Here is a 23,822-nt window from a genome sequence, read left to right on the forward strand (position 1 = left end):
ATATATATATATATAAAATTAAAGTTCTTAGGTATTGCATTTAATAAAAAAATATAACGAAATTTGAAATAAACAGCTTATAAATCTATGTGAAAATTTATATTTTATTTATTAAATAAATTTTATATGGGAAAGTTACATGCATAGCACTCAATTCTTATGGATTTAACTATCTGGCACCTAAAGTATCATTTTTACACACATAATATTTTACTTATAATGAAAAGATTGATTTGATTATTAAAATGTGATAATGAGTGTCATTTTTATATGATATTTATAATTATGAAAATTTAAGCATGAGATATATAAATATAAAAATTTTGAATGCCATGCAATGCATATAAAAAGCCCCCTTTTATAAATGTATATAAAATGTTTATATTTAAAATGTATAGCATTAAATTTACAATTAAATAATTTTAAAATGCTATATTAATTAAAAAATATTTAAAAATTCCACTAGTGCCACCATTTCTTAACATCATCTTAAAATTATTCTCCTTGAATGAGATTTTTTTTTCTTCATACAATTTTGAAATCCAATCTTTAATATTAGGTAAGAGAACATCTCCTACTTTTACGTACTTAGAAGAGTAAGATGAAAGCAACTCCTTCAATAAACCTCTTTATAGAGGAAGACTATTACGTGCGGCTGATCACACATTTAGACAATGGTACGATCACAACCAGCCCGCCATGAATTGCATCACAATCCATCGAGACCATCGTCCAGACATGCAGCCGACACACTTAATAATTTTTCCTTCGTTAAACCCTGGACGACGTTGATATCCCGAATTAGTCAACTCTTTTAATAAGAAATTACATGATCTTATGGTTAACATTTATTTAATTTTGCATTTTATGTAATTTGCATTATTTTTTAGTCCCCTTTAAAATTTAATTTAAAAAAAGTTATCAATGAATTATTATTTTTACCACATTTTTAATCATACTCCCAAGGTGTCATGCGTTACATCAGCTATCCAAGTATTCCTCCTTCATGATTGATTATCATACAATGACCAAGTTAAATAAATTCAACATAAGTTTAGCAAAAAAATAGACCAAGCCACCAATCATATGCTACCAAAACATAATAATATTGAAGGAAAAAAGGGATAGATTATAGGATAACAAAAGTCTTTAAATGACTAATAAGTATCATTTGGAAGGAATAAAAAAAAAAAGATGAAGCAATTCTTCTAAAAATTAGATAAACATTAATAACAATGTTTAAAAAAAAAAAAAAATTATGCGAGTATGTTTATATTTTATGACGGTATGCTGATCCTATCAGACGGGATTAGCCGTTTCAATGAGATCTTTCATTCTGGTCGGAGGAGAAATTACCAAACGTCTAGCATTTCCTCACGTTTGGCGCCAACGAGTTTTTTTTATTTGAGGAAAAAAAAAAGAATATTATGCCTTTGTTATATCGAATATGAATCAAATAAAGAATAAGTAATAATAGCATGACGCTTCGAGTTCGATATGAACAAACCATTATTGTTTTTATTTTCTAACATGAGGTTTTCAAATTTAATAGCAAATGTACATACACAACATATGCAATGCCTTGAACCCAGAAAGAATAAAGATGGCTAGCATGACATGCAAACCTTTTGTTCCTGTCCCTGCCATAAAAAAGTAAATGTGAAACCTGATGTGATCAAAGACATTGTTGTCTCTCCCACTATGGAAATGGCCTCTCTAAATCAGGTCTTTGATCCAATATTTTAATTGTTGAAGCATCTGGAAATGCATCAGGATACATTGCCTTCAGACTTGACTTCATGCTTCTGTGATAAAACATAGGGGTGGAGGTGTTAAGTAGCTCTATTGACAGAAAAAGAGAAATTTGAGAAATTTTAACCTTATAAATAAGATTAAAACACACTTCTCAAAAAGTTAGAACTTTCTCAATTAGAATCTACATGGGGCAGCTTGTCACTATTTTGTTTTTTCGGATCCCTACCACAGCTTTGTTCGGCTACTATTTAATTACAACTTTACATAAATTTCTCGGACGTAGGATGCCTTGACAAGGAAAAATTAATACATCCGAACTCCGGATGCAAATTTTGCATCTGGAGTTCAGTGAGAGTGCGCCGCGTGGCAAGTGGGGGGGGGGCACCCTTTCTATAAAACCTACCAATCAGTGTATTACAGTAGACCCACTTGCCACGCGATAAGTGCCCACCAGACTCCGGATGCAAATTTGTGTCCGGTGTCCTGATGCAATAATCGCTCCTTGAGAAGATGACATGTTAAAGTGAAATAGTTAAAAAAAACTACTGACATTTTTAAAAATAAAAATATTTAAAATACGCACAAATGCTTTAAAAACAACTATTTTTGATATAATCATCTTTACAAAAAACTGCAACCATTCCATACGAAACGAAAAAATTTTAGCTTTAAAATAAGAGAATTAATTATTAAACTATAAGAAAAAAGCCTTCATTTAAAGTTTTATTAACATTTGATTAGGTGAACCAATAAAATACTTCATAAACGTATCAAACTTTTTTAGTTTTAATTGATTCACCCAACAAAGTGAATCACTAATTTTTTGTGGTGAATACTTTTTCAGGGAATGTAGCAGTATTAGTTAAATAATTAAAGTAAACCATGGTCGTATGATACAGCATACCTAAGTTTCATGAATATGTAGTCAAGGTCGGACTTTATGGAGTTCAAGAGACGTGCATTCCTTGAGAAATCGCCAGAAAGCTGACTGAAACATTGCTCAGAGTACTCGTTGAAATGAGATAGAACTGCATTACTGTCTTGCAGCCTTCCCAATCTGCAATTAGAATTCAGAAATTTTCTAAGGAAAGAGATTATGCATCTAATCCAGTAGATGATATAAACTCTGCATCTAATCAGTAAATGGTTTATATTCTAGCTTGGACGAGTTCCTACTTGTTCACAGCTAAAAGCATTTATTGGAGGTAAGAAAAAACGAAGCGCACTTTCAAGTAGCACATGTGTTTGATTTAAAGAACAGTGATTTCATTAATAGCTCATTATAATCCGAAATTAGCTGCATAGTAAATGTGAAAAAAATTAGACATGGAAATTTTTTTTTTTATGATTTTAAAATTAGATCAGGTTCAATTTTGAATCAGTACTTCGCTGATTCAATCGAGTTTCAAATCTGCTTTCATATTGAAACGAAAGTAACCCATTTGTACCATCAACTGAACGGAAAAGCCAGTGAAATGGTCTGATTTTTTATGAACTAAACTGATATAAAATGACCTGTAGGGAGTCTAAGATAACAATTTGTGAAGCTAGAAATTCTGCTTTTAGTGATTTTTATAATAGATTAGATACTAAAGATGATAAAAAATATATGTATAAACTAGCCAAACTAAGAGAAAAGAAATGTAAAAAACTTACTCAAGTATATTAAAGATGAAAATCAAAAAGTGTTTTTCTTCGAAAAAATATTCAATATAAGTAGGTGCGTTATTTTGATAAACATTTCAATGAAGTTTCTGAAATATGATTGACTTTACTGATCTTAACATCGTTAACAATACTAAAATGTTTCATTTTACCGTCACATTAGTAAAAAAAAATTATGAGGCTTTAAAAAAAACTAAAGGTGGAAATATTTTGGAGATTTGGGAGTTTCTTGACTTACTATACTCTTTAATATTATTTTAAAAACTAAACAAATGTCTGGGCGGATGAAGTGTATCTTTGTCCCCATTTTTAAGAATAAAGGGGATGCACAAGAGTGTGCAAATCATAGAGGAATTAAGTTGATGTGTCATACTTTAAAATTATGGGAGAGGGAAATTGAACATAGATTAAGACGTATTACAAAGATTTCTCATAATCAGTTTGGATTTATGCCAGGTTTGGATTATGAGAAAACTTTGTAATACATCTTAATCTATTTGGATTTATGAGGCAGCCTGCAGGAAGACGTTTGATGGATTTATGCCAAACTGATTAAAATAGATTTCTCATAATCAGTGGTAGCTACATGTTTATTGAGAGGTTTGATGGAGAGGTACAAAGATAATAAGGAGGATCTACATATTATTTTTATTGATTTAAGAAAAGCTTACGATAAGATTTTAAGAGAAATCCTTTGGAGAGTTTTAGAGAAGAAAGGTATTGATATAACTTATATTCAAGCAATTAAAGATACATATACTTGAACTGTTACTTATATTCAGACAGAAGGAAGATTGCCCAAGTATTTTCCTAGTTCAGTTGGATTACAACAGGGATCGACTTTAAGCCCGTAGCTTTTTTCTTTAGTCATTGGTGCTCTTACGAGACATTTATAGAAGGATTTACCTTGGTGTATGTTGTTCACTGATGATATCCTTCTTGTGGATAATACTAGAGAAATAGCTAAGGAAAAACTTAAATTATGGAGGTCTATATTGAAGTCTAAAGGCCTATGTTTGAGTAGAACTAAAACTAAATACATGGAATATAATTTTAGTAGTGGTGGATCTAATGACAGAGTTGTAACTATGGGTGATCAAATCATTTTAAAGGTGTGAACGCTTTAGATATCTCGGGTCTATTTTTCAAAATGATGGTGATAATGATGGTGATATAAAAATGATGGTGATATAAATGGGGATGTTTTTAGTAGAATTCAAGCTTGTTGGTTGAAGTGGAGAAATCATTAGGGCCTATTGTGTGATAGAAAAGTACCACTTTGACTTAAAGGAAAATTTTATAAGATGGTGGTGAGACCTGCAATGCTCTATGGCGCAGAATATTGGTCTTTAAAAGAGAAGCATATAAAACTAAGTTAAGTGTGGCCGAGATGAGAATGCTTAGATGGATGAGTGACTTTATGGATGAGTGACTTTAGTGACTTTACACTTAGAGACAAAATGTGACCGTGATAGGGTTGGTTTAGCTCCAGTGGTAGACAAAATTAGAGAGAGAGGCGTCTTAGATGGTTTGGTCACATTAAACGTCGACCATCGAGTAGATGTCTTAGATTCAAATTATGTTAAGAAAGTTAGAGGTAGAACTAGAAAGACTTGGGCATATTATAAAAAATGATCATTTCTTAGAATTAAATGAAAATAAGACACTCAATAAGATGCAATGGAGAAAAATGATTTATATAGCCGACCACACTTAATGGGATAAGAGCTTGTTGTTCTTGAACATTGCTAAATCAAGAAGAGTTCAAAGAAAATACTACAGAAAATACTTACAATCAATAGTTACGAGCATAGTTCTCTAAAATCAAAGATTATCATTACCAATTTTCCACCACCAATGAGTAACGCTTACTCCCAGAATAAATTCATTTTTTTTATTTTTTTTATTTTTATTTTTATTTTTATTTTTTTTGTTCCAAGTTAATATTAATATAAAGTCTTCTCTTTTTGATTGGGCTACTTAACTTGTGGATCACAAGACTAAAAACTAAAATAAAAAAAATATATTAGTGTCAATTTATTGAGAAGTGTGGCATTACCGATTGATGAGCATCTATACATGCAATAAAACACGCGAAAGATAGATTAAACCATCAAGCAAGCTTGATGACAGTTCATAGCTCACACAAGGTGTGCATAAGGCTTTGTTTATAGGATGTACAATCTATAATGGCATAAAAATTCGACTCTATCATTGTATAATAGCCACTAATTTACATAGGGTCACAAACTTGCTCCATTCTAATTTTTATGCGGTATGAAATATAATTACCATGCCTAATACCATTTATTTTACGAACAAAGAAAAAACTAAATTGAAAAGAACAAATGAACAATATTCATTGCTTCCCACTTGCTAAATATTTGAATCTAAAATTACCCTGGCGATATGTTACACTTCTTTAGAGAATATAACAGAACATTTCTCCCCTCCTAATTAAGAATAGCATCCATATCATCTTTTACATTCAACAAAGGCATTATGCTATTCTCTATAGTTTACCTTCTTATGAATGACAGTACAAAAAGTAGATATTCAGAAAGGTGCCTAAATCAACCAGATCAACTCATCTAGCAGGTTCTCTGCAGCCAGAAATCTGATGTGGCACATGCTTAGTGAACCTCTGAGAAAGCCTGAGACTGGCATCTATGGAAGAGCAACATAACTAAAATGAAGGAAATAATGATAATTTTCCTATGCCACAAAGAAGATACGGAAGAGAAATTCGGAATGAAGGAGACAAGGCTACATGAAAACATACGATAGTTGCAATTGTGCTAATTTCAAAGAAAATATCACAGTTTATTGCACCAAAAGAATTGATGGACATGGTTTTGGTGAAAGAAATGGCAAAATAGGGCCAAAAATAGGATCTAGATGATGTAGGGCTATGAATAAAATGTTGGATATAACAGACAAAAAGACCAAAAGACTAGGTCCATCACGTAAAGAAGAGGACCTTCAAATTCACAGTACCTGTGATACCGAGTTAACCTAAAACTCCAGCAGAATAATACTTTTATTGCTGAAAATAAAAAAAGGTTTACAAACAAGGCACTTAAAAACAGGAAAATAACGACGCACACAAAAGTACGGTGTAGGTTGGCGAGGTAGTGCTGTGGTTTGAGGGGAAGTAAAGGCTATGGAGGGTTGTATGATGGAAGGACAGCAACGTAGTGATTGTTTGGCAGGATTGAGTATGTAGGAAGGTGGGCAGCAGCAGAGAAAGGGTAAGGGAATTACAACAGCTTGCGGGAGTATTGGTTGGGGACTGGCGGTAGTAGGCAGGAAGGAGGGTACAATTAATGGTAGGCTACAAAAAGGTTGGCTGGAGGCTGGCGACAGCAGGCAGAGGGACCAGATCGGCGGCAGCAGGCAGGTGGACCGGATCGGCGGCAGCAGGCAAGAAGGTGAGAGGTAAGTTACGGCAGCCTGCAGGAAGACTCGAGTGAGGGGTCAACAAGTAGTAAAAGAAATGATACATACCACTTCGAGACGGGCTACAACCATAGCACCTTCTCACTATCAGATACAACCCTAGAAGGGAAAACAGAACGTCTGAGACCGTCTTGATAGAAATCTCAAAGCGAAAAAACTAACCCTAAACAATGAAAAGAACATATTTATAATAGTAGATAACTAAGGAGGGGGAGACCCCTCTCCTTGGGCGGCCAACCTAGCCCAGACCAAGGGTCGACCAGCCCTTGCCCAATCAGCTAAACCGGCTAGCCCAAACTCAACTAGTTTAGCCCAGATCAGCTCCCCCAAGCCCTCGAGTGTTTTGTGAGAATTTTCCTTTTAATCTTGAATAAAAACGGCATATAAACTAATTAGAACTTTTCTATGGAGCCCTAGCACACCCAACTAGATGTCGCACCCATGTTGATCACATGTTGAACACACGCTCAACAAGGACATGGTTCCAACACGCTCCTACATGTGTTTGGTACTACAAGAAAATTTTCAAACTTTTTCAAACATCAACACACCCGAGAAACATTTGAGCACATCTGGGCATAGAGCTGAACATGGAAAAATAGAGCACGACATAAATGAGACATGACAGGAATATAAAAATTATAAAATGGTGTAAATTACCATAGCCCTAAATCATACTAACTCATACCTAATAGTTAACATCACCAGTTAACATCACCTCGCTCTCAATCCTAACCCCACGTCGAAGCTCCATCACTTGTTCGTTGATTCCAAAGCCACAAATAAATGTCAAAGTTAAAGCCTCAAGCCTCATCTTTGAGTGCTCTTGTTGTCGAAACCGAAGTGGCAAACCATTGCACTATGCCAAAAGTTTCTCATTGTTCATTGCCCTACGTCAAAGCTCCTTGTTTGTCAAAGCCGAACAAATCGAGAAGAATTCCCATTAGCCGTTGTTGAAGCCTAAGCAAAGTTGAAATTATATTAATCTTGCATCGCGGAGGCTCCCTCTTAGTTCATTGAAGCTGAAGCCACAAGCTCTTTCGATGCTTGAATTCAAATTACAGCCCTATAAATGGTAATTTAATGATTCATTAAAAAAAGAGAAATAATTTAAATAATATAATTATTTAAGCATTTAATAAGAAGGTTTAAAATATTTATTTCAATAGCTTTTAATTTAATTAATCAAGATGAACTCATTTTTAAATATTTGATTATTCTATTTGATATATTTATAAACAAAATGTTATCTAAATTTTTTATGACGTTAAAATTTACAATAATCAATTGTGCATTAAGAAAAATAATCCAATTAAGTTATAATTTTTTTTAAGTATGAACTTAATGGTTTTGTTGAAATTTAACTTTGTTTATATGAAAGTATTTGAACTTTATAAAACCTTAATTTTTTTATTTGATTAATAAGATAATAACATCAACAAGTGATACTAATTTGATTGGAAATAATCTCATAGATGATGATATGAGACAAAACCTTTATAGATATATATTACTAAATTAGAGAAAATGAGACTAATCGGAGCAGGAGACAATGCAAAATTTTAGTATCATTTTTGTCAAGAAAAATTAAAGAGAATATATTTTAGAGTGAGAGCTCACTTGCCTAGACATCATAAGAAATACATTTAGCCAAGCCTAAAAATTCTTCTACACAAATTTAGGAAATGCAGGATGTTGATGTTGATAAAAAAAAAAGAAGAATGCCATATTTAATATGATTTAATTTTTTTTTGTGCCCAAAATGGATCCACTTAGTATTATAGTTCGTAGTCAAGTGACTAGTTATTTAGAATGAAAAGTGATGACCACAAGAAATGCTAGTACCAGATACTAGTGTTATTGAAAGAACATTCACTTTGTAAACTAGATATCACTGACATTAAAAAAATTGCTTGAATATTTTAGATAACAACAATTCAATTTCATTTGACAAGAAATCCATCTATTAGTGCTTTCTTATATGCTGCCAATAACAAACTTACTAAATATATGCTTCATATAAACCATTAAGAAAAACTATTTCTTCAAAAGGAAAGAAAAATGTTAAAAAATCGCTTGAGCTCATAAAAGAAACTTGGAATGAGAAGAAAGATACCATAATTTATTTTGGATGAAAATCTACACAAAGAAACTCTTTTAATTTCATGAGTGTCACATAATTTAAACCAGTGTTTAAAAAATATTAATTGTGAAGGGACGTGCAAAGAGATGTTTTATATTGCTAATGAAATTAAATAAATAATTATGAGGGGTAGATGCAGATAAAGTTGAAGTAATCACTAACAGTACATCCATGTGTAGAGCTCCTGAAGCACTGATTGAGGCTCAAAAAAAATTTTTTTTATTCCTCAAGTTCTTCATAAATTGAACATAGCGTTGAAAAAGATTTATGCTTCAAAAAATATAGAAGAAACTTACTAAATATATGCTCCCTAATCGTCGAGTTGTTGTCCAACCACTCCTCCCTGCACTGCACTGCCTCCAACCACCTGTTGGTTGTTGTCCAGCTCCTTGCACCGCATTGGCTCCAGTCCACTTGCTGTCCAGCCACACCCCTACCACCTCTACCCCCTTGCTTCCACTAACTCAGCAACAGCCAACTACTTGCATCCTCGCCCTAAGGAGTCTCTCGTGTTTTGTGATATTTCCTATTGTCAAGAGTCTTTGTTGTAACCACATTTAAATTTTAGCAATAATATTGTATTTCTATTGTGGTTTGGGTTAATTATAGTATCAAAATATAGGGTCTATTTGGTCAACTGCAAAAGAAGTGTATTGCATTTCTTTTGTATTTGACAATTTAGACTTTAGTCAAAAAAACTTTAAATGGTCGAAAGAATTTTAAATGCAGTACGAAATATAAATGTACTTAGAATTCATTCCTTAGTTCAATTTCTATGTATTTGAAATTTGTTAAATTTGAGCGAATTCTAAAAACACAAACCTATGTAAAATATTATCAGCCGCTGATGCTCGCCGCTAGTGCCACCCGTCACCCTCGACATTCGTTGCCAACAATTAATATAAGATCTCACATACTTTGAAATATATTGTTGTCATTTTGCTTCAAACTAAAAAAAAAAAAAAATGATGTGCATTTATTTTACATTCATTGAATTAAATAACTTCAAAATAATTCAAATACAATACATTACTTCTACATTGCATTCATTTTACACTGTATTTTCAACAACTGCATAATTTCATCAACTAATATAATAGAAGAATACTTATGATGAAAGCAATATGACAACTTTTCTGCAATTTCTGTCATATTTAACTAGAGTTACTTTCAATTTTTTAAATTAATTCAACATTCAAAGTATTGAGAGAATTTGCCTTATCCTAGCTATTTAAGGTTGGTTGAATGAACAATTGTTTATTCCTTAACTCCAACTAAGCTTTACAAACATGCTAAACTTATTTTTCACAAATCTTTTTGAACATCTTATGTTTATGTCTCTTTTCCCTTCTCTAAACCTTACAACCCTAATTCTATATACCCATCTAATAGGTATATTTTATATCCTTCATTGTGTATGGTTAAACCACCCGATTCAAATTTTATCTACTTTATTTTCAATGGATACTACTTCAGCTTGCTCGTTGATATAATTATTTCTTAATTTGTCATGTATAGTTTTGTCACACATCCGTTTTCATATGTTCACTTCCACCAAATCCAACCAAGTTATCAAAAACTATTTAATAACCCAAGACTTCAATTCCTATAAAATATAACTAACATAATTACAACTTTATAGGGCTAATCTTCGAGCCTCGGAAATATATGATAAAATGTATTTGAGAGATAAAAATAAAATACATCAAAGTTTCTTCAAATCAAGCTATAAATTATGATCTAAGACAATAGCAATAAAAAATCAAGTAAAAATAGGACAAACCCAAAGTCAAACAAAAAGGGAAATTCAAAGCAAAGCACAAAGTTTAAATGAGTTTAAGGAGAATAAATGGAAACATGAAAGCCATAGTATAGTCGTAGTTTGAGTCAAAAGAGATTGCTTTAATATCCCAATCCTCCATCCGAAAGAGTTAAAGGTTGACCACCAATAAGGAAGAGATAGAAATCTCTTTAAATTGAAAATTATCTATGTTTAAATAAGTATATCCAAATAAAGTAAAGAGATAATAATGATAAAAAGATTGCCTATTTCATAGCCTGTCGCATGCTCGAGAAAGAAAAAAGCTCATATAATATTCCTGCTTATCCTATGTAATTAAGAGGCAAAAAATAAAAACAACTACCTAATGTTTCATTCTTTAAAAAATGTATATTCAGTACAATTAGCTTGAATCTAAGAAATCTTTCCACCATCTCTAATTTTCTCCTTGTCCCTCTTACAAAGTTAGGTCAACTGCATCGAGGCATCGCTACATGCTAAACATGGGCCATAGCTCCTCTCTTAAAACACTAGCCAAGCGGGGAGTGTATCGAGGCAAGTAGAAATGAAAAGAAGAAAGCAATCCAAATACAAAGATAAATTAAGGAGGAAGTGATACTAAAGTTAACGTAAGCAGCGACGATGATACCAAAAATTATTACTCACACAATCAAAGTATAAGAAAGGTTCAACATGACAATGGAGCAAAAAATGAAACAAATTTTGGTCGGCATAGAGAGACTATCCGCAGACGTCAATGGTAAATCAGGGTCGACTGGTGACGAGAAAAGGCTGCAGCAGATGGTGGAGGCGTCGGTGAGGCCGATACATGTGGGCGGCGCCCGTAAGGAGAAGGGCCGTAAATGGTGGTGTTGTTGGCAGCATCAGTAGTTGTGGGTTGTTGTTGGCTAGGATGGGGCACCTCGACGGCGGCGGCGCAAACAAAAGCAAGGAGGGTTGTCCCGGGCTAGAAGGCACAACCAGAGGGGAAGGGACAACACGTTGGAGAGGGCTGGATGGTCGGCTGAAGGGGGGACTGTAGCTGTTGGGAGAGCCGAACGGTTCCTTGGACAAGCCAGGAGGGGTGCTGGAAGGTGGTCGACACACAGCACAACAGTGGAAAGGGGAGTTCTGCCAGACAACTGCAAGGTGGCAGCCTGCTGGATAGGTCTCAGTGGTCGGATAACAGGTTTGGGGAGGTGGGAAAGCAGGTGGGAAGGGTGGACAACGGGTGGGAAGGGTGGACAGCAGGAGGGAAGAAAGGGAAACAAGCGAGAAGGTTGGACAACAAGCAGGGATGACCGGACCGCGACGGAAATGGTCGGACAACAGGCTGGGATGTTGTTGGGTGATGATAGGGGCAATTGGGCAATGTTGGGAATCTGGTGGTTAAAGAGGGTAAAGGGAGGGTTAGACAAGGAAAGGGAAGAAGATACAATGCTACCTCAGAAGTAGGATACAACCGGAGCACCACCACTTCCTCGGATACAATCCTAGAATAGGGGAAACACTCCACACATAAATTTGAACTCAGAATAATCACTTGAAACTGAATTTCTTAAGCAAAACACCCCCATATATATAATAGGGATTAAGACTTATATTAAGCAATGCTGTAAAATAAGAACGAAATTAAAAAGGGATGAACTAGAAATAGGCAATGCTTGTAAAACAAGAAAGAAATTAAAATGGAAGAAATAAAAACAGTCAATGACTTATAATAGGAAATTAATGGGAAAAAGAAAGAAAAAATTAAAGGCAAAGGAAGAGAAGGGGGCAGCAATTCCAGTCTCCCCAGGAGGGCCGACAGGTCCAGCAGAAGGCTGGACCGACGTCAGCTAGGCCGGTTTGGTCAGCCTCCTCAAGCAGCCCCATATCAACCCCCCTGCGTTGGGGGAGCTTTAACCTCATTTGTTGAAGCTTTTGGTTCCTTATCTTCAACCTCGGTTGCACCTGGATCTCACTGTTGGTTGCAATTGTGAGCACACATCCATCTCGGTACAATTTTATGGGACTGCGTGCCTTACATGTATTGTCGAATCTTCCTGAAATACCCTACGGTTGGTTCAAGCAGGCGTGAAGTGAGAGTAACCAGAAGCTTCCCCATAGTAGTGGTGTTGGTGATACTGCATCGACCGTGAGACTCTGAATTATTCTTGGTCATATCAGTCATGTATCTGGAGTGGGTGTCTTAGCCGTCTCGTTCGGTGTCAACACTAAAATTGGTCCCACTGATGCCGCTCTGCTGGTAAAAGACTCCTGTAATCTCAAACTTCGTCAAGGGAAGTAGAATGATGCGCTCCCCCCCTCGCTCTTGGCGAATGAATGTGTTTAAATCCATCGTGCTGAGCCCTCCGGTCAAACTGACACGGTCTTCCTAACAGAAGATGACAGACATCCACAAGGACCACGTCACACCACACCTAGTCCTGTAGTTGGACACAAATTGAGAACTCTACTAAACATCTTCGATCGACGTTGATTTGATTCTCCTTCTGCAACCATTTCAGTGAATACGACTACTAATGTCTCTGAGTAGGGGGTCCCAACATCTCTGCCATCCGATCCAATGCCATGTTCTTGTTGATCCCGCCGTTGATGATAAGACTGCACAGCTTACCGTTCACAGTACAACGGGTGTAGAAAATTATTAGCTGACGCCACTATGGATCCCCTGTGACCTCAGCCTACAATATCTGTTAAATCACGAGTGCCTCTTCATCTGGCGGAAGCTGATACACCTCACCCTACTCCTTAGCTTTCTCCTCGCCGCGAACTTCTTCCACGACACCCTGATCTGTAAGTGTGACTACCCTACTCGTGGGATAGTTGAAGGCTATGTGGTCGTAGCCGTGGCATCTGAAACATTTCTTGGCCAATACAATGTTCGAGAGGCTACCTTTCTCCTAATCATTCTGCTATGATTTGGAGTATTAGCCCCTTGTCCGGGCTTTTTATTTTCTCCTGAAGCCGTAGTAATTGTAGGTGATTATTTGCTTGAAGGTTGCTGCTTGAAAGATAATTGTCACCTATTTTGTTTCTACTGTCTCTCCACCTTCAAGGATAATTTATGGACATCTCCAAGGATCCAGTACAGTTGTAGTTACACCACATTTGCTAATGGTTGGCTTCAGTCTCCCAACATATCTGGCCACTACATGCTCCTCTGGCTCCGTCAGCTTGCACTTCAACTGTAAGTGATCGAACTAGGTGGTGAGTTCATCCACTAAAAGATCCCTCTACTGCAAGTTGTCGAGTTTCAAAAACATATCCTAGAGATAGTGTGGTGGGAGGTGCTTCTTCTGGATTGCCTTCTTCATTTTTCCCTCCTAGTGATCTTCTCACAACCTTCTATTTTCCTCTGCCTCTACACATTCTCCCACCTTAAGAAAGCACTCTTCTTCAATTTAATGGTGGCTAGCTTGACTCGACTATCCTCTAGCACCTGCTTATGCTAAAAAATCTGCTCAACAAATTGTAGCCAATCCAGGAATTCATCTGGATCCATGCCTCCTTCAAACTCAAGTAAATCCACCATGACTCGGTAGTCTCTATGTCCTCCAGATGACATCTATCAGAAATTCTCCCTCTGGGAGGGATTCATATATCCCTTTCTACATCTCTTCTAATATTGTATTTCAAAACGTCATGGTCTGTCTTCTTCATCAATGAAAGTCTCCTCATGGAAGGGATTCAGATTGTCATTTTTTCCCCCCTTTGACTCTCCAAATCCCGGTCGAAGGTAACCTCCTCCTATGCTCTTCAAGCTCTGAAACCTCTATTGAAGATGGCAGAGCTCTCGTCGTATCTCTTCTCGAGTAGGCTCAGACATATCTCCTTAGGGGCATAGCTGATTGTTTAAGATCTGCATAAGAAAATAAAAGACGGAACGAAAAGGAAAAGAAAGACAAAAAAAAATGGCGAACTCTAGAGGAACCCTAAGATAGGAGTAGGATTATGCTAGCTCTGATACCAAATAATATTGAAGTTAACGTAACTCACGACAACGATAAACAAATATTATTACTCACGCAATTGAAGTACAAACAAAGTTCAACATGACAATGAAACAAACAAACAAGAAACAAGACTATCACAATATGTGGTCAGCCTAGAGAGAGTTTCCGCAGACGTCGGAGGTGAATTAGGGCCAACTAGTCACGAGAAAACGCGGCAACAGGTGACGGAGGCGTCAGGAAGGCTAACGGATGTGGGCAGCGGCCGTAAGAAGGGAAACAAGTGGAGGCGGTGTCGGCGACAGTAGTAGGTGCGGGTGGTTGGGGGACAGGACGGGGCAACCAACGGCGGCAACACAGACAAGAGCAAGGAGGTTTGTCTCGGGCTAGAAGACACAGCTGGAGGGGAAGGGACAACCTACTGGAGTGACTCGAATGATCGGCTGAAGCAACTTGAGGGGAAATTGCGGCTGCTGGGAGAGCCGGGCGGTTGCTTGGACTAGCTAGGAGGGGTGTTGGAAGGTGGTCGACGCTCCGGAAAACAGCGAAAAGGGGAGTCTTGCTGGACAACAGTAAGGTGGCGGCCTGTTGGAGTGGTAGGCAAGCTGGAGGGCAGGTCTTGGGGGTTGGATAACAAGTTTTGGGGGGGGGCAAACAACACTTTGGGAAGACGTGACAACAGTTGGGAAGGGTGGACAACATGTGAGCAGAAGGAGCAGTAAGCGGGAAGGCTAGACAACAAGTGGGGATGATTGGACAACAGTGAAAATTGTCGGACAACAGGCTGGGATGCTGTATGGGTGGCTGGGCACTGCTGGGAGGCTTGCAACTGAGCAGGAGGGTGGAGGTAGGGCTGGACAGGAAAAATGAACAAGATACACCACCTCGGAGTAGGATTCAGTTGGAGCACCACCGCCCCCTCCGATACAACCCTAGAATAGGGGAAACACTCCACACAGGAATCTGAACTCAGAATGATCACCAAAACTGAATTCCCTAAGCAAAACACACTTATATTAGACAATGTTGTAAAATAACAAAAAAATTATTAAGGAAAAAATTAGAAATTGACAATGCTTGTAAAATGAGAAAGAGCTTAGATAGGGAAGAAATAGAGGCAATGAATTATAATAGGAGATTAATGAGAAAAGAAAAGAAATAATTGGAGGGAAAAGGAAGGGGGGCGACAATTCCAGCCTCCCCAGGAGGGCCGATTGGTCCAATAGAAGGTTGGACCAGCTGAACCAGGCCTAGCTAGGCCGATTTGGCCAGCCTCCTCAAGCAACCCAGCATCAAGAAGAATCAAAGAAAATAGATCAAAGGGACTTGAACATCAAAAGACTAACAAGGTTTCTTAAGGCTCTAATTTTTTTAGTTTGTAATTTCATTACTTTCAGTTGCTTGTGCATCATCCCCCACTCTCTTCAATTTATTTCACAGCAAACATCACTAAAAGGACTTTTATGATCATAATATGATAAAGATAAACTAAACTTGAGTTCATTATTTTAAGGCCTACCTTCATAAATTGTGAAAGAAAAATCATATTGTTTAACTTTATACTTCATTATAATCAAGGTATCCCCATAACCCTAATTAAAAACTATTTTATGTCTCAAAGAAACAAGTAACTCATAATTTTAGTAAATAAATACCCCTTGTACATTTAGAATTAGAGAGGAAGTGTGGTCATACTCATCCTTCTCAATTATGGATCCAAAATGCAGGACATAAAATAATATGCAATTATCAAATTCAAGATCAAGCAGTATCAAAACATAGACTTTTATCTTCTTATAAGTGATGAGGTATTAAACATAATAAAAACATGGGTGACCAATTTCCAATTTAATGAAAAAAATAGAGCCAACAATGCAAGTACAGAAGGGAGAGTTAAAAATTAAAATTGACAAATTACATGGCCTTATAATCAACCTTAGAATAGATACATAGAGACACCAAACCCATAACAAAGTTTTCTCTATTAGCTATCATCCACTTGACAAGAGGGAATGTTCATAGTAAGAGGATAGTACAATGGAAGCATTAATTGACAACGAGGGATGAGAAGAGAATCCCCACTATCTCAAGCACAAACTTCCATTAAGAGTGGATGCAAGTCAAATATATCTAAATAAAATTGCAAAATCAATGTGATGAAGGTGAATAACAAAGTTAATTTTCAAGAAAACTTCTAAAATCTCTGTCAGTACTTTCTCTATTTTCATCCTACAAGAAGAAAAGGAGAAGAGATGGAAATTTTGAGAGAAAACAATAGGTTGTCCGGTAATGAAAGAATAAAAAGGAAAGAAGGATGTTATATGAGGAAAAGTTAAAAAAAAAACAGAGAGAGAGAGAGATTAAAGGACTTCAATATTAAAAGGTACATAAGGAGGTTTAGTCTATAATTCTCACTAGTTTGTAATTTACTTATTTCACTCGTTAATGCTTCATATCTACCCTCTGTCTGATTTCACATATATCCTCACTAAAAGATCATTTAACCAATCATAACACAATAGGATAGCCTAACAAAGCATTTATATTTATAAGGCCGCCAGAGTAAACCCTATATAGATTATGGCATAGTTTTCCTATCACACTTCATTTTCTAATCAAGCTTACCACCATAGTCTTAGTTAACATCTATCGTTGCCTTAAAAATCAATGAAACTCATAACCACGATACTTGAGACATACACCACCCTCCTTTTCATCTAGTTTGAGAGAAAAAAATAGTTATAATGATCCAAGAAGATCTCAAAGATTCTGGTATTCTTTCAATAACGAACTTTGGCCATAAGCTCGTTCTTGGGTATGGTCCATCTATAGAACCAAAAACTAGACTCTATGGAGATTGATTAAACTTGAAAGAGTACTTGGATTTCTATGAAAACTATCATAGGTGTGGATGGCTTGATTTAGCTGCAAATTGAAGCAATTTTTACTCTGAGAATATGGAGAATTATGGTTGCAACTTTTGACAGTTGACAGGGGAATCCAAGATCTTTCACATATCAAAGGCAATGACATTGCTCTTGCACACATTTATTATGTGATGGTTCACTGATTTTGGAGGGTGAGAAATGCCAGGAAACATGGAAGAAGTTTTGGTACAACTACCATCCTTGCTGCCACTATTCTAGAGTTGTTCAACATGATGTACGTCTATTCTCTTTAGCGGCGCAGGGACACTACCTGGCCACATAGGTTGTCTCCCTACCCTGTTTGGTGTCCCCCCTACTCCGGAGTGGTTTAAGGTTAATGTCAATGAGGCCCTTAATCCTTCACATATAGCCAGCATGGGGGTGACTATATGTGATGAAAGGGGTGTTAATTTAATAGCAGCTGAAGCACAGATGGAGCATTGAGACAATCTTCAGGTTGAACATAGGGCATACTTTGCATCAGAGATAATATGGAGCCGTATATGTTGGAAGTCAAAGGGATTATTATTGAGAGTGATAGTATGAACATTATCAGCTTTCTTTGGCTGATTATGTAGGATAGAGTCTGGAAGATGCTATTTCAATATACATCCAAAGAGAATAAAAACGCAGCCCATTGCTGCACAAATAGCATTACAGGATAGCTTTTTGCTCAAAATGTATATGCATTACATGCTTTTTTTCCTCAGGGATGATAGATCACATTATGTACATGCTTAGTGGCATCTTTTGTATTTTTCTTTTATAGTTTAAATAAAAATTGCAAGCTTTAAGGAGGGATTGTTCTCACATAAGAAAAACTCCAAAAATACTATGTGATGTCTGATTCAATCTCCATTATATCAACTAGTTCCAATGTTGACTAGACATTAGTTTGTATCCTGACTTTGAGGATGATTAACCATGGAGGGCAACTAGCATGGCTATAGAAGATATGCTTCTGCATTATGGAAGTAATCTCTTATGATAGACCGAACATACCTTGTCCATGACATCTTATCTAGCCAGTAGTTTCAAGATAGATTAGAAGTTTGTAGAGTTTATTTAGTTCCTTTATAGTACATATCATCACTATTTATCCATACATAGCAGCCCATATACACTTATTTAAGCAATAAAAACGGAGTGCCATTCTTCTTGAAACCAACCACCATTCCTCTCTTACTAGCTATATTTCAGACTGAGGAAGGGGAATTGAACCCAACTTCATTAATGTGGCTTATTTCAAACCTAGGAACATCTTGAGGATGTGGAAAAGAGTGACGTGATCCCAACATATTGAAACAACTTGGTATCATGAAGAACCAAGTACAATCTCTCTATTTGACCTCCTATTTTAGCCTTAGATTTATTTTTCCTTAATTTAATCCACCCAAGTTCCATCTTCGCAGCAATGATAGCTCGAGCACCTTCTGAACCAAAAACTCCAATCATAACAAGTGATAATCATCTCCAAGAGAATAGATACAGCACAAAGGTTATTGTAATAGAAAGATGAGAAAGACAGAAGAAGACCATAAAGTGACCAATGAAGAAAAAGACGTTACACCTTTTGAAAGGAAAACATCGAAGGAAGCAAAGCACCACCCTTTCAAGTTGGGGACAAAGCTAGACTTACTATCTAATGATTGAATGATCAACAGAGATCAAATCGCTTGAATGATCACACAGATCACATTGCAATTGATTTGAGCATGTAGAAACTATTATTCTATTTAGAATTAGTCCACTGTACCATTAACTTCCATTTGAAACTTACATCATAAGCACTTATATAATAGACATTCTATGTAAAAGCCTATGATATTGTAAGGTTGAGTTGTGACAGGTTCAAATGACACTTGATGAGTTTTTTAGAGCCAACCAATTATGGAAACAATGTGGATCAAATGACAACAACTCAAGCAAAGATATAAATAGTTCACAATTTGTATAAGACCATACCATGTAGTTTCATCATAAGCACTTATGCAATTTAAAAATTTGGCCTTTGTATGCATAAAATTATGTTGTTTATAAGTAAATTCCCCTAAAAAACAATTACCCCATTCTTACTCTAGAATATAAATTTTCAAGCAACAAAAAGCTGGTATGTTTAAATAATTAGCCTTTTTACCACTGACCAATCAGATGCTGCATTCAGACAAGACTTTTGGAACTTAAACTCAAGTTATACGCCTCCTTCTCCTCCACAAAACAAATTGGAAAAACACCGAGCATCCAATCCACACATATCTCCAATCAAAGAAGAGAAATCAAACGATTCATGAAAAACAAATCTAACGGGAAACACCAAACCCTAACCCTATCAATCCAACAAGTACCAACAGCAAAGATCGAAATAAAACAAAAAATGTATGAACTGGGGAAAAGGAAAGAACAATTTACATCAGATGCTGAATGTTTCTGATGGATTCAACATCCTCAGTCTTGATTAGGGTTTTGAATTGACCGGCAAGCTCCTCCGACGCCGCTCTGATAGCCTCCGCCTCCGCTTCCGCCATCTTTCTCCGGCCTCTACATTTGCCAGAGACCGAGCCTCTTTCTCAAACAGCCCAATTCCTCCAAATGGGCCGAAAAGCCCACTGGCTAGATTTGATAGCCTGTCGCCAAAGCGCTACTCGAACCCTGAAAATAACCGTTTTTAGGGCTTTTAAGATTTTGATATAATACGGCCCTTCCATCATCATAAGTTCTATTCATAAATTGTAGTTATAATTTTATAAATCTTTACTTATCTTTTATTTTTACTGTGTGGCTTCAAATGTATATAAGTAATTCAATTTCATTATATTTATGGTCTATTTGGGGCAGCGGTGCAGTTTCGTTTTCAAAATGCACCGCAGTTTTGCCTGTTTGAGTAAAATTACGATTTGACTGTTTTTTCAAAAAAATTGTGTTTGCAGACTGCTGAAATTAGCGTTTTCACACCAGACCTGACAAAATGTGGTGATAGCTTTTTAGCTACAGTCTGACTTTTTCACTTCAGCTTTTTGAACAAAAGATTATTTTTCAACAATTTCATAACTGCTTTTTAATAAGTTGTGGTTACCCCAAACAAACCGTGTAATTTTATATTATATATAAATAGAGAACAAGAAGGAATATAAAAATAACTATGATTATTGAAAATGCAATAACATTTGAAAGTTGTACTCCTCTTTTCTTTTATATTTCTCAACTTCTTCGAGTCTTTTATGAATCTATTGTCGCATTTCTCTATATCTAAATTAATATTGTAATTCTACTATTGTTCAAGATTTATTATATGCAACATGTCAAAATGATGATTTGTGTGGTGATGAACATCAATTTCAATGCATTTATGAAGTTCTTCATGTTATGTTCTTCTAATCTCCACCAAGTAAGTCCATTCTCTTCTCATGGTTCACAATTAGCCTTTTACTAGGTTCTAATACCTAAATAAATCTAGCATTCATTATTTTACTTTTAAAACAATACACAATCATCTGAACCTCTATTTGTTAATATTATTATATTATTTTTATTTGCAAAATTATTTTATATATCCAAAATGAGGCAATCATATAACCTCACAGTTGATATTCCCCATATTTATTATTCTAAAATCTTCTCTTAAAAATCATTTCAAATTACTTAAAATTTTCCATAACATTTACGAGAAATTTAAATTTACAATCAGTTCCACTAAATTCTTTTGTAAATTATAATAATATGATCACTAACCTCATCCTTGTTTTATACATAATTTCATCATTGTTGGTGATCCTCTCATTTTTTTCTTAGATGACCCATATTTAATTTTATTTTGCTCTATCTAATTTTATCTTCAATAAAACTTTTTATTATATAAATCTTTTAATTAAGGTTGTTAGTTTTATCCATTTTATAAGTCATTCCCCACACACACTCTCTCTATTTTCTGTAGTAGTTATGAGCCTATATAACCATGTGGCTATAGAAAAGGTTCATTTCACATTTCTTAATGTTAATAAGCCTTGTCGTCATTTAACTCAAACTGAACATGTCAAAACTTGAACAAAATAGCATATAAATCTTCTACTTTTTAGACTACTTTAACTCTTGCTTTATTGTTGATTGCATTACTCAAAACTTTCCAAGCAACAATATCACCAACTACAAAGTCAAGTACAATTCTCACCACTCTTTGTGAGGATTTGAGTTATATACCATTGATCACATTGACCTTACCTCTCTATGCTTCTTAATCTTATATGTCATTATCATAAGCATTGTTAATGCATCTTAGCATAATTACACTATTCTTATTATTGATATTTATGCATCCTTTAAAGTAATTCTTGGTATATTTCAAATTCTTTTGTTTACTAAAATGAGTCATAATGAAGTTAATAAAATTCTAAAAAAATTTAAAAAATTGAAGCTGAAAATTGCAATGAGTCTTTTTTCTAAAGATAACCAATTCTTTAAAATTCATCCAATAGAGTGGTTTATAAAATTTTGAATGATAATTACCCAAAGTAGAAAAAAATAAATATTAATAAATTCTTAATTTTACATAAATAATACTTTGGGAATTTTAATAAGTTTTTTTATTGAATGAACTTGACATATATAAGAAATGTTTAATAGATGATTAATAATTAAGTAGCACCAAATTTCTAAAATTAGGGCTAAGAAAATAAATTATTTAAACTTTTGATTAAAAAAGATTTCACTAAAATAATAATATTTCTACTTGGATAAAATATTAGGGAGTTAGGCATGAAAAGAATGGTGCAAAAGAAAAGTTTTAAAAATGTTTAATATTATATATGTTTACAAAAAAAATTGTAAGAAATAAAGTAGTTAAATATTGTATTAACACTATCACAAATGATAACATTTTACACAAAAGGAAATAATTTCTTATGTCAAAATAAAAATAAGAATGTTCCTTTTGCGGTAACGTGCAATTAAAATTTTGGAGAAAGAATGTACTAAAAGTGATAAATTTTAAGAAGATTAATTAGTTTTAATCAAAACATATCATAAAGTGAATCAATATAAAAGTTGTATGGGTTTCCCCTTGATATCCTTTCCCCTACTATCCTCTCTTTGCCACACCATCGACATGGAATTGCTTAAACATCTCTCCTAAGATGATGATATGCTCTCCTTCTCCAATTGCTTCTCCTTAATGTTTATATCTCTTAGCCTCATCAACTCTTCTTTGCCAAATCTTATTTAAAAAATTGGGCACTAGGTAAGGAGAATTGCAAGTGTCTGGGACCTTTCTAGAAGCTCCATATGCCTTCAAAAGCTGCATTGACCAAAAAATAAGGTTTACAAATGGACCCCCAATATGTGTGACGAACAACTCAAAGTATGATGCACATATTGGCGTTGAACGAAAGAATCGATGAGAGGATTTGCATTTGGATTTTTTGGGATTACAATTATGGGGTCCACTAGGGATTTTCAAATTTATTTGAACAAATTAGGATGAAAACCTTGTGGATTAACATCCAACCTAAAAGGTGAACAGCATGACTAAATCAAGAAGGATAACATTGGAGCATATTATTCAACCTAAAAAATACTTAGATAGAAAGATACTTATCTTAAGAGGAAGGCGCAAGGGCTTACATCCAACTTAAGACAGAAGATTTAAAATTTTGAATGTCTATGCTCAGGAGGAAAATATAAGAACTTACATCTCACTTAAGATGAAAAAATAATTAAGATTTGAAAACATCTATGTTCGGTAGGAAAACATAAAAGCTTACATCCCACCTACAACGAAAAAATAATTAAGATTTGAAAATGTCCATGCTCGACTGGAAAACAAAAAGACTTACATCTCACCGAATACAGAAAGATTTGAAATTTAAAAATGTCTATACTCGACAGGAAAGCATAAGGAATTACATCCCACCTTTGACAAAAAAAATCTAAGATTTGAAAACGTCTATGCTCGACAGAAAAGCATAACGACTTACATCCCACCTAAGATGGAAAGATTTAAGATTTGAAAATTTCTATGTTCGGCAGTAAAGCATAAGAACTATCCCACCTAAGACGGAAGGACTTATGATTTGAAATTTCTATGCTCGATAGGAATACATAAAGACTTACATCCTACCTAAGATGGAAAGATTTAAGATTTGAAA

At 35.2% G+C, this 23,822-nt stretch overlaps 1 protein-coding gene across 1 annotated transcript; it reads right to left on the bottom strand.

Annotated features, from left to right (window-relative positions):
- Window positions 1-1,433: 1,433 nt before the first annotated feature.
- LOC110021104 (kxDL motif-containing protein 1) lies at window positions 1,434-20,288 on the bottom strand. Its single transcript, XM_020719442.1, has 3 exons — window positions 20,095-20,288; window positions 2,660-2,812; window positions 1,434-1,805 (listed from the first exon to the last, which is right to left on the bottom strand). Exons 1-3 carry the CDS (start codon window positions 20,208-20,210, stop codon window positions 1,700-1,702), a joined length of 375 nt encoding a protein of 124 aa, XP_020575101.1. The 5' UTR covers window positions 20,211-20,288; the 3' UTR covers window positions 1,434-1,699.
- Window positions 20,289-23,822: the final 3,534 nt, after the last annotated feature.

Source organism: Phalaenopsis equestris, unplaced genomic scaffold (assembly GCF_001263595.1).
Source record: "Phalaenopsis equestris unplaced genomic scaffold, ASM126359v1 Scaffold000121, whole genome shotgun sequence".
Taxonomy (NCBI): Eukaryota; Viridiplantae; Streptophyta; class Magnoliopsida; order Asparagales; family Orchidaceae; genus Phalaenopsis; species Phalaenopsis equestris.